This window comes from Heloderma suspectum, chromosome 1, assembly GCF_057233095.1.
Source record: "Heloderma suspectum isolate Gila_16-S chromosome 1, 16-S_ref, whole genome shotgun sequence".
NCBI classification, from domain to species: Eukaryota; Metazoa; Chordata; class Lepidosauria; order Squamata; family Helodermatidae; genus Heloderma; species Heloderma suspectum.
The window spans coordinates 297,393,355-297,406,081 of record NC_139458.1 but is presented as its reverse complement, the minus strand read 5'-3'; the positions used below and the strand labels follow the sequence as shown (position 1 = coordinate 297,406,081).

At 39.7% G+C, this 12,727-nt stretch overlaps 1 protein-coding gene across 3 annotated transcripts in view; it reads right to left on the bottom strand.

Annotated features, from left to right (window-relative positions):
- RIMS1 (regulating synaptic membrane exocytosis 1) overlaps window positions 1-12,727 on the bottom strand; it is a 379,415-nt gene that overhangs the window by 124,990 nt on the left and 241,698 nt on the right. Inside the window, exons 14-18 of one of the 3 annotated variants that reach the window (XM_084826895.1) lie at window positions 11,813-11,966; window positions 9,366-9,491; window positions 7,263-7,325; window positions 5,161-5,238; window positions 3,888-3,977 (exon numbers count right to left, since the gene is read on the bottom strand). In XM_084826895.1, coding sequence (XP_084683021.1) covers window positions 3,888-3,977; window positions 5,161-5,238; window positions 7,263-7,325; window positions 9,366-9,491; window positions 11,813-11,966 — 511 coding nt within the window. Of the gene's footprint in view, window positions 1-3,887; window positions 3,978-5,160; window positions 5,239-7,262; window positions 7,326-9,365; window positions 9,492-11,812; window positions 11,970-12,727 lie in introns of all 3 variants that reach the window. The other 2 variants (XM_084826897.1, XM_084826894.1) reach the window with 2 other exon arrangements.

Genomic DNA, 12,727 nt, shown 5'->3' with positions numbered 1-12,727 from the left:
GGCAATTTAAAAATATTTTTGTACTAGTTTTAAATATTATTTTTGGAAACAAATCTTCATGCTGAAGTTTTCCTTTCACACAGAATTAATACACTGCGATCTTGATTTCCATGCCTACTGTAACAAGAACAATACATTTATTTACGCAGTTCGGTGTGTTCAGCCAAGTGCTGATGGTTATCTGCATTGACCCATTGCCATATAGGGTAATAGACAGAGTCCTTTAATGTGATGTCCTTAACAGGAAGACAAAGGTCACTGCCAGAGCCATGATTCCACATGGGAATACAAGAATACAACTTTGCTAAATTTAAACTGTGTGCCTTCTCTCTGTCATAGACACTTACAGACCAATAAAGCTTTAAAGTTTGGATTTATATACAATATTTCGCAGCCAGGCTAAAGCATCTGGGCTAATGCTGTAGGGTACCTTTGATCTATTACAACTGCTGATTCAGCTTGCCAAATGTCAAGCAAAAACATTAAACATGCTTTAAGGATCACTACCGCTTCCAAAACGTATTACACGCATATAAAGTGCTGTTGTTGGCCCATGTAATTCTGTTCAGCAGGCAAGTGGAGATGTTTTGAATTATACAAAATACTTCCTGAAAGAGACCTTCCAGAACAATTCTGCCACTTTTAAATATGTTTATATGCACTGTCCCTCCAGAAGAGACACACAGTTGAACATGTCAACTCCCTTCTTTACACAAAGAGGCAGCATTACACAGTCAGTGGCAGGAGGCTCGCAAAACAACTATGGCCCAGTACAGTTGCTTACCTGAGAAAGGAACAGCCTTCTACAGCACAGAACCAGACACAGGTACTGCAATAATTCAGTGGGACTTACTCCCAGGTTTGTGGGAATAGGAGTGAACCCCATGTAATGGAGGAGCACACCACACACATGACATTACATGTGATAGCAAGCACCCTGTGGAATGAGTCACACATGCAAGCCCCTGATTTCTGTGATTTTTCTCCCCTGCTCCAGGGGGTGGAGGGCGGGGGGGGGGGGAGGAGAGAAGAATAATTGTCCGGATCAGGCATCTGCATGTCAAGCCTCTGTATGGACTGCCTGCATCACATCTTACAATGGTGAGGAATGTCTGCAAGTGGGGTGTGCCTATGGCTTCACCAGATGGACTGCCTCACTTGGCTATGTATCTGAACTAGACCTATGAATTAGTGGGAATCCACCTCAAGAGTTCAATCACTTGCAGTCACATTCAAAAACTTAGTGCCAAGACTAGCGAGAAGACACACTTTATAGGAAATGGGCCATCAATCATATCCTGCCTTTGATTCCACCAAAGGCCTCCAAAATCTAGATCTAGAGATCAGGCATTGTAGCTAGCTGTCTTCTGAATAAGACTGGGTTTTCCCATGTTTGCCCATTGAGGGGCATACTGAGTTAATTCTTCTACATGCTACAGGTATAGCCAGGGTGCTTCTAGATGGGCTTGCTAAATCTCAGCCCAGTGTAGTCACTGATGAGGTGCCAGCTAGGACACAATCCCTTTTATTATAGCTGATTTCTATGGCCACAACTCATTTAGATCTCTTAAAGGTTTGTCACTGGGCCCAACTCTGGCAAACCTAAAAAAAAGCCATACATGGTGAAGCTCAGCCATAGAGATCAATGAGCTGACACACCAGAGCAACTCCCTATATACTGCATCTCAGCTCACACTGAATTACTGCAAGCTACAGCTAGCCATGGTGATCTCTAATTTCCTTTTATATGTATACAAAAAAGCACTCTCTTTCTTCCTGTTCAGCCTCTCTGCTTTTCTAGAACATATCAACATTACAAGTGTGTGAGACACTTGCCTCAGGTGTGTGAGACAAAGAGGCACTCAAAGTAGAACAAGGGTAGCAGGAAAATCTCATTCGCCACTTTCATGAGAGAGGCTCTTTGTTCTAGAGGCTAGTATCATGTGAAAAATTAGGACAAGGGCCACAGGTTCTCCCTGTCCTTAATGTAGTGGTTGAGCTTACACTAGCTACCAGAAAAATAGGTGTTTGTGAAAGAGGAACCTTATATCATGGCTTCATAGCTGAGAACTGAATCAGGGGGAGGGGGAGAAAGTTCTTGGCTCATAGCTCATGCTCTAAACCACGCTTCCCATATGTGGTGCCCTGCAGATGTTTTGGATTATATCTCCCATGACACTGACCATTGGCTATGCTGGCTGGGACTGATAGGAGTTGTAGTCCAAAACATCTGGAGGTCACTGTGGGGAAGGCTACTTTAAATCATCACACTACACTGCTCTCATTCATGGCAACTATGAATCAACATGGATAGTTTCTATATGATTGGATCTACCAAAATATGTTTTGTGGTTGCTGCAAGAAATCAAATGAAAGTTGTTTTTCAGGCCTCAGAATGGGTGTGGATGGTTTATCATCAATACTCTGTTGTTGCTCTGGTTTTAAGCACCATCTGGATTCTTGCCAATGGCTCTAGTAGATGCTGACATTGTGAATCAGATCTTCAAAGAGCAAATGCTGACTGAACTCCATGGTCTTTGACACACTTGTAAAAGGCTCTAATTCCCTTCCTGTGTATTTAGTTATAGCATAGCCCTTGACAGCAAAAACAATACAACTCCTTTGTTTGCTCTGAAGAAATCTAAGTGTTTCAGTATTTTTTGTTGGTCATTTTTTCCTATTGCCATTCTAAGAATTGGGCAGGGGGGATTACACATATAGCCCAACTCTTCCTCTATGGAGCTCAAGGTGGCTTACATATGGGTTCCCAGGCAGTCTCCCATCTAGGCAGTTTGCGAGGACTTAGCTTCAGCAGGAGAACCGCATCATGTGTTTTCAGAGCATTCTCTAAATACAAATGCCTTGGCCTAATGCAGTTCTCTTCTATATTTAATGCAGGATGATGAACTTAAGGAAAATGTTAGAAAAATCAAGACTTTTTTGGGAAAATACCATCAACATTGAACATTTCCATACAAAAACACAATCACATCTAACCATAAACCTGCTGACAGTGTTGAAGTACAAACCTTACAAAGTATCTATAAACCCATTTTTAGGAAGCCTGCTGGAAAAAAAAGTATTCAGACATTTTAAAGTGAGCCACATTAAAAAAAAAAATGGTTGAGAAACATAATGAAAAACTATGGCTCTGATCCAACAGTACCTGAGCTGCAGACAGGTTGCCTTTTTGAAGGAAACTAGAATTGTACCAGTCAGCAGTTCGGGGGGGGGGGGGCACTGATTCTATACCCCACTCCCCTTCCTGAATACTGATGAGCAAGCTCCCAGCCGTCTTTAAAGGGAAATTTGCTGAATAGGTAGGAGTTGCAAGGAAAAGATTATATGTGGTGAATATTAACAACATGATTTATGCATCTTGTCTATTAAGTGAAAACAACAGAGTCATGTGGCACCTTAAAGACGAACAAATTTATTGTGACATAAGCTTCTGTGGGACCCAGAGCCCACTTTGTCAGATGGAGAAACAATGAAAGTGGTGCTCAGTAAAACTATCTCAATTAACACTGACATTTTGTTATCAGCATACTGAGGACTTTTGCAAACAATGGCATTGGCTAGAACTGGAAGGAAGGAAGGAAGGAAGGAAGGAAGGAAGGAAGGAAGGAAGGGAGAGACAGAGACAGAGACAGAGACAGAGACAGAGCATGAGAGAGAAAACTGAAGCAGCCAGGAGCTGTTATAAGAAACATCAACCTACAATAAGCATGATACTTATGGATATAAGCTCAAAAATGTCTACAAATATCAAAGCCGATATGAAAAATACAGGTGGATATGAATATAAGACTGATATGGAAAAACTAACAAACTGATACAGACCACCAGCACAGATGACAAGAAACTGAGAAGTCTTTACTTTATACCTTTCTTGTTCTGGTGAATGCAAACTAGAACCAGGCCTCAAGCAGGTGGTACTAGCACTCCTAGCCCTGTCAAGCGAGGGCTGCAGTTCACTAGTGCCAGTGCATTGCATCCCATGGTAGAGGAAGAAGAAGACCAACAAAAAGAAAACAAAGAAAGGGAAACAATGTTAGATATTAAATCATAAAGTAATGTTCTCTTTATACAAGATGTCAAGTCACAATGGTCTAATAAATACATAATGGAACTGGCTGGATGAAAAATGCCAAGATTTGTTTTTGTTTTATAAATAAAATCAAAAGAAAATGCTTGAATTTGATTGCATAAAAGTAGCAAAGGTATTTAAGGCTGCAATCTAGAACCCATGAAGCCAATGCAGTTGGCTTTCATAGGAAAGACTGAACCTCAACAATGGAAAATGAGACTGGAGTTGACATAATATCAAATTATGAAAAAGTGGGAAGGAAATGCTAAAATAATATCTCTATAACTTTAATTTCCTCTTAAAAGTCCTTCAACACAAAATGATAGAATACTACTGATTTGAAGTAAAAAAAACAAAGTTCTTTACAATGATGTAAATTTATTATACTAAACTAATTGATGAAGAAATATACTTTAACTGAAGCCTTACCTAACCAATAGTCCATCTGTAAATCTCGGTATTTGTGAGTTAAGGCAATTACGAAGAAGTGAAATATACTGACTAAGCACTGATTTGGCCTTAACACATGCAGGCAGGGTTGAGCTTCACAAAGCAAAATAATTCATGAGAAGAAATAAATATAAGTTTCACACAGAGTGGAAATCACGCAGAAAAAAAGAAGAAAATTTGTGATGAAGTTAAATAAATAATAATGGAAAGTTTAGTACTGTTTCAGCATCAGGGACTCAGGACGTAAGCTTGGAGTGATTTCAACACAATCTTATGCATGCTTATTTAGAAGTTCCACTGCATTCAATAGGACTTACACCCTAGGAAGCATTTTAGGATTGCAGCCTCAAGTTCGTTTCATTTCTGGGGTTAATATGGGACTTCAGCCCTATATTGAAGATTATATTATGATGACACTTGGATGGAGTTACAGTGTGATCAAGTTGCATTTATGGTGTATCGCTTCGCAGAGGTTTTGTTATGTAAGATTTAAAAAACTATATATACTGGCTAACTGATGTATCCTTGCAAGGATCACCTCCACTGTTTTATTTTTCTGGAATGTATATTTTCCAAAAATGTATGTGGGAGCTTTAATGTTACATAAACAGACTTCTTACCTGTAAATATTCCAGTAAGTGCCATTCTCTAATAAAGGCATCTTGGGTGGTAGTGTTTTATAGTGCCTAACACAATTTCTTGAATGTGGCAGAAAAGTAGGTGGGGAAAAGATCCATGCAAGAAACAAAAATATACAAGAACAGATAAAGCAGTGCTTAATGAAAAGCTGACGTTATGATATAGCAAAATTTTCTGATAAAAGACTTTTGCAATGTTGTTAGCAATTATTACTAAAAATCTTAAGGAAAATTTTGGTTATGTGTTAATGCTAAGAATCTATAGAACTTGTACTGAAACAATGAGAAATTGTAAAGCAGAGTCATAGTCAACTGAATCCCATGAATTCTTCAGGAGGACTTTTTTTCTCCCATTGTCAGAATGCTTTAGCATAGTTCTAAAGTTAGTCTGGAAATGATTTGGTTTGTGGGGCTGGCCCTGCCATTAGGCACAGTGAGGCAGCTAATTTGGGATGTCATGAAAGGGCAGCAAATTGTTGCTTTAAATGTTTTGTTGTTGTTGTTACTATTATTATTTTTTACTACCAGGGAGTGGCACGTATGAGTTTTTCTGCTTCAGAGACCAAAATGTGCCCAGTCTTCGGTGAGTCTCAAAATCTGGCCAGTCTCATAATAATGCATCTTGACATTATTATGAGATGTGGGGTGGAAGTAGGGGTGGGGATGTCATTTGTTGTTCTGACTAACATTATATTTTACATCTTTACTAGGATCTAAAGATCGACTTTAGGTGTGGCTAGTGATTTTTTTTTTTTGCCTTATTTCGTCCCTTTGAATATAATACCCCCTGTGCCATATCACAAACAGTTTTTGAAAGTCCCCTAAGTTTTAAATGTGGTTTGCCGTGCAGTACTTGGGGAGCAGGGAGGTTGCTGTTCAAGAAACAGTTTCGAGGGCATGGATAGTTGAACAGTTTGTGCCATGTAGTAATGGCACACCCTGTGGGGGAAAATTTAATAGATGTTGTTAAAGCTTAAAGGAAGTTGGAAGTTAGGTAATCTAGTCCAGAGCCCTGTATATACTCATGCAGAGTTGCCACAAGAGCAGTCTTCCATGTCCACTTTCATAGAAAGTTTGTTTGTGCCTTCTGCTAAAATGAGAGGGGCAGCCTGTGCTGGCTGTGTATGAATTAGAGCTCCCATGCCCACAAAGATTTTCAGTAGATGAGGGCATTTAATGTAGGGTGCAATCCTATCCAGATAGGCGTCCGCCTCCGAAATCGGAGGCGACCGCCTATCCAATACAGGGCAGGAGAAGTGCAGAGAGGATTGTTCCCTCTGCTCTTTTCTTGCCCTGCATTTTCGTCTAGACAGCCAACTGCAGCTGTCTAGCCGCGGGGAGGGGGGGGCTGCTGTACAACACATAGGATGTGTCGTACAGGCATTTCCGCCCTCCCTGCCCCGCAACGCCCCCAGCCACGCCCCTTTCTGGCCCCTCCGAGCTCCTCTTGTGAGCGTGGAGGATGGGGCTGTTCCATGCTGCCTCCGAGGCAGCGCAGAAGTGGGGGGAGGTCAGTGTTCCGGGAACCGACCTCAGAGCATAGACTCCGAGGTCTAGCCACTGTCCAGTGGCCATAGGATTGCTCCTTTAATGTCTAAAATGATTAGTATGTATAAAACACAAAGCCAAATATCAAAACAGAAATTAAAAAGGAAAATAGACACAACATAAAAATAATGATCCTGCCATACATTGAAAGGCCATTGATAACACTGCTTGAATTATTTAATTTCAGTGTGTGTGAATGTGCCACTGCTATACATTAAATTCCTCCACAACAGAATCCCTGTATTCCAGCCACTGCAAGATATATGGCCATATGGAACATATATAGAATTCCACAGATCTGGATATATTCGGCTAACTGGAATCCTGTTCACTTAAGATCATATATAAACAAAAAATTAAAAATAATTAAACAACTGTATCATAGCCTTCCACCTGCAATCCTGCTTATGTAGAACTATAGGAACACTACAGTAGAGGGCTGAGGGAAACAAAATGGCTTATAAAAGAAAAGAAAAACAAACACATACACCAGAACTATCCATAAGCAACCTTGGTTACCAAATTCCTGTATTTACCTGGTGGTATGTAGGCACTCTGCACTTCTTCCTCGTTTTGCCCTGGGCAGCATAAGAAGCTCACTGCACAGACAGGATGGACGATGAATGAAACAGATATAAATATGAAGCATTAAATGGCATGAATTATGCCATGATATGCAAATGAAAACATAAAATAAACCAGAAAGCTTGAACTGAGATAGTTACCTTGATAGGAGTTAAAGAAAGACATATTATAATACTCCTTTTAAATGTGAGCAAAAGGCCCCTTGACTTTTGGGGCAATCTTTTAAAACTCAATTCTCAAGTCCTTTATTTAGGCCAATTAAAACCCATTTTCAATAGGGTTCTAAGCAGCCTGAATTTACACAGGTTAGCATTCTTTAACATCTGGAATGATCTTCAGATGTTTGTTTCTCAATTTACAATGGGTAGGCCTCTGTGTTATTTTTCATTTATAAACAGGTGTGACTAAGTAAACAGTTCATTGCAATAAGGCAATATGCTTATAGTAAGGAATATAAAAGAAAATAATATTTCTCTTCTGAGCCAGAGAATTGTGGAAGTTCAAAGATGGCTGCAATTTGATACAACTGATCTGCATAGATTACAATGAGCTTCCGTTTACCTATTCATTTGGGGGGTGGATGCTTATGAACATTTTTTAAATTAATACAATATGTTATCTTTTTAAAGAAGTCACCATACATTTTGAAAACCTCCTTAATGCACATTTCAGCATAGTAGTTTAGACTTGTCTTTCTTTGTTGGAAGGAGCTATAGAAGCCTCTCCCAGGCTGGAACCCCCAAGATATTTTGGACTATGATTCTGAAAGAAGGCTGACCCACACATTACAGGAACTAGTGAAACAGCAGCAATGAAAGTAGCTACTGGATGTAACATGACTCTTAACAAAATCTCTAATTCAAAAATTGGTTATGCACACATGCATTCTCCACAACATGAATCACCAAGGTCACCAATGTAAAGCTTACAGATTGTTCATGAAGATGTGCCATTTCAAAAGAATCTATGAAATAACTATGGTAACAGAGAGAGAAAATTTTAAATATTATCCAAAGCAGTAAGTGTGTTGTCTGTCTGCTGTCATACTGCCATGAAAGCATACATTTCACTGGGGGTTTTATCAGCAACATCACAAGAAACAATTACATATAAAAGAAAAAATATATATGAGCCGTAACTTCATAGAGCTAGCTTCTGGAATGTGGCCCAACAGAGTCCTACTAATGTCAGAAGGATAGTATTCGGCATGTCTTACTAATGTAGGCCTAACTTTTCATATGTAAAGTTGACATACATTGAAGAATAATGGAGTACTATTTTTCACAAATGAATCATTCACTTCAATGGGACTACTCCATTATTAAAACCAAATGGAGATTGTGCAGTAATGCTGTTAATTTGCTTGATCCATAAAGGCAAAAGAGGTTGGGGGCTCACATTCTCCACCACCTCCACCACTGTCGATAAATCTTACGCTAATGCATCTTTCCCCCAGGGTCTCCCAGAGGTCTACATCGCCAGAATACAACTGGCAGGCTGGGATGACGGTGGCATCCAGTTTGAATGATTTTTCTAACTGGACCACCTTTTGTCATGTCACCAAGCCAGGCTGTGATGAAAGAGATGGATGAGATGGCACCCTAGATGGATGCTTTATAGCCACTGCATTAGCTCAATATACAGAGGTTAGTGTTTTTTTCCAATCTACAACAACATTTTTGCCCTGACCAAATTAAATGACTCAGCAATACTGACAATCCTAGACCATAGTAATATTTTCAGAAGGATCAAATTATTTTTGCAAGTACTAAGTCAGTAAAAGAAAGCTGCTGTTAAATAATGCAAAATTCCTGCTTTGCCTTATTTAATTGGCTTCCACTACTGATTAGAGCATCTTTGCTTCTCATATACACATTTGATTTAAGCTGCACAATGCCTTAAGGTTCAAATAAATCCTTTGTTGTTATTGTTGTTGTTACAGGCATAACTATTCTCCACCTCCTATTCTAGACAATATAAAGTACTTTTCAGCACCAGCTAAAAATACACAGGTACTTCATTACAGATTCAGACTCCTAGGATGAAAAACATACCTTTCTTGATCTGACAAATATTGACTATCCATGTCTCTGGACCTGCGATCAATTGGGCTTCGGGAGGCATCATGGTGTCTAGTTGGAGAACGTGATCTTCTCATTTGATGAATTTCATCTAAACTCCTAGAAGTGTTTATAGAAGCACATACATGCATGACAATGCTTTTCTTCTTGAATAGCACACTTTAATCAAAGTTTCTCAAGACATTTAGCAAAAACTCTCAGGGCTGATGACTTGGATTTAAGTGGAGGAATACCGAAGAAGGAATGGAAAATCCACATTGTCAGAAAAAAAAATGCAAGCAAGAAATTATATTCCGGCTCACTTTTCATAATAGATCTCTACCATGATAAGGAAATAATTGAGCAGTACAGTTAAGGAAATAATTGCACTGTTTTTCCTGAACATCCAAATCGCCTGTATCAAGACACTACAAAGAAAGTCTCTTCTGTTGTTATACCAAAAGATGCAAGATGTGTTCCTGTGCTACCTTAACCCTTAAATAACAGATACAATAGTCAATAGCAATTATTTTCTTACTGTTCCTGTTGCAACAAACAAACTAGAATGCATTTATCTTATTATTATCCTGCAGTTATTCCGAACAGTTCAGGAAGTGTGCATCTCCCCTGCTCCCTGCATTTACTTCCAACACTCCTGTGCCACAGGCTAGTTTGAGAGGTAGTGATTGAAGCAAGGCTACCCAGTGAACTTGACAGCTAAGCGGGGATTTGAACCTGGTTCTTCCCAGTCTAAGGGTGCTTCCAGATGGAGGGGTCCTAGCACAAACAGTCAGAAGGCACTGTGCAGTAATTCTTTTTTTCCTTAACAGATTTTCTGTGGTAAGGAAAAAGACAGAATAAGTAGTGGGGAAACACAGGTGGAAGACAATATCCTCTGGACCAACTATAACATTCCATGAATGGGGTGAAGCGAAGGTGCAACAAAAGCCTTATCTGGAAGCACCCTAAATCCAGCACCCTAGCCACTACACCATACTGGCTCTCAATGGATGCATGAATAAAACAAAAACAAAACCCATACACCATGTAGGTGGTGGTTGGTGTATGTCCCTTGCTTTTCATAGCTACACAGATTACCTGTCTATATTTTTCTGACTTATGGATTTACAGATGAACAAGGTGAGAGACAATGAGGAGAAAGGACGATGTTTGTGAAAATGAAGTTAACTGACTTTTTAAAGGTATTTTTACAGAAAAGTGAGAGGAAATAAATAATGCCTCTACTAAGCTAATACTTGGAATAGTTACACACCATTAGTATTAATACAGAATTTAGTGAGCAACACAGAACATCCCCTTGAGCTTCTTAAAACTGTGCAATGTGGGATTTCCTCTGTTTGTCTGGAGGAACCTGTCATGTGAGGAAACCTGGTGGTGTGTATGGTAGCACACAAACCCAGCTAAATGTGGTGGTTGTTTTTTTTCCCAGTTGCTAGGGGATTGAAGAGCCCCCCCCCCCCACACACACACAACTGATTTATACTCCAGTGATGGGTGGTCTACAATATTAAACCACCTTTTGCCCTAAAAGAAACTGATGAACTGCAGAACTGCTTGAGAAAATGTTTACCTCATTTATGACCTTTGCCTGATTAATCATTTCTTCTCCTTAGCTCCCCACTATACTGAGTAATACCAGATTTCAGCTAATATCTGTCACCCCTCCTCTTTCCTTTCAGAAACTGTCCTTCAACCCATCCAGTATGACTGGAAAATTACTAAGCCATCCCCTCTTCTCTCTTCTTTTTCCTTCAGTTGACGCTCCACATGAACCCTCCTCCTTTTCTGCATTATCACATGCCCAAAGCCCTCGTGAGCTTTCCCCTTTGCATGGACACCTCTGAATATATACCTCCCCTTTTAAGCAACTCATGCCTTTCCCTCTCCATTTTCTACTTATTAAAAAACACACAGAGCTGAGGAACTTTGAATCATCTTGGTCCAGCTGCCCATGGTCCTTTAGACCATGAAAACAGGGAGAAATGTGATTGGTTCCAGGAGGTGACATGCCCAATTATCCCTTGATAAAATAATATTCTTCATAAATTGTGACTGAAGACCTCCTTTTCGTTCTACTCAACTTTCACATTCTCAAGAAACTCACTAGGGAATGTTCAATACTGACTATATCCTTAAGTAAGGATTCTCTGGACAGCAGATTACTCCAGACAAATGGCTTATCACATAGGCAACCACCATGGTATGGAAGGGAGAACATACAGTAGAGGCTTTGTGTGAAGCTGCCCAAGGAAAACACTCTGCTTCACATATATGTAATCATAATGGGCACAACCCAGCCACAGTGAATCACATTCTAAGCCCTCTTGATTTCAATGGGAGACATGCAAGCACATGTTTAACTCCCACTACAATGACCTAATGTGGGTTAACGAGGAAAGGAGCTACAGTTTCAAGCCTACCTCTGTAATGGCACATTTGGTAAACGAGAACGGGTCCTGCCCTGATCGTCACCACGGTGAGGAGATACAGATCGCGAACGATGATGGGTTGTTCTTTGCTGTTCTGGCACAGTTAATGTTGTAGATTTACCTTCTCTAGTACTAGACCTATAGCCTACTGGCGAGAGTGCAACAAAATGAAGTTAGTTCAGGTCAGAAATAGGAAAGTGTTTCATATCGGACTCGTCTTTTCAGGAAAGCAGCCCACATTGATTACAAGATTTTCAGGTAGTTATTTAAACTAGTGAAAATCCTGAAATAATCATGCAGCCAGGGCTAACAATTAGCATTATATTTAAATGTATGGGAGGGGGGTACAAACATACATACAGGAGAATTTACGTGCAGACTGAAAAATTCCCAAAGGTGAAAAAGTGAATAGAAGCAGATATAATATTTAAAAGGTATTTGCTACAAGGGTCACTTTTTCAACTCTTAAGTATTTTTAAATGAAACCTCTGCATATTTGGCTGCAACACTGAAACAATGTTATTGCTAACATTCATGCAATCAGTGGAATTGCTTTTAGGACTGAAGTCTATGTTTCAGTTTCATTTAAATTACCTTTGTAATGGTACAGAAGCCATTTGACTCAACATTGCTCCATATAAAACTATTCACAGAACAAGCTCCACTTTTGACTAAACATAAAGATGCCATGATCAGTTCTTGTTAGCCAGAGCCCTAGCACCACAGAACAAAGCTGGATAGGCAGAGAGAACCAAGTCCAAGAGAAATGTACCCAAATGCCATCAAGACAGAAAATTATTTACATAACCTAAGACCTGGAGGCAAACATAGATACTTTCTATTTAAGAAGCAAAGCCCACCCATGACTTATTCTTGGAAGTATTTTAACATTCTATCCTCCCTTAC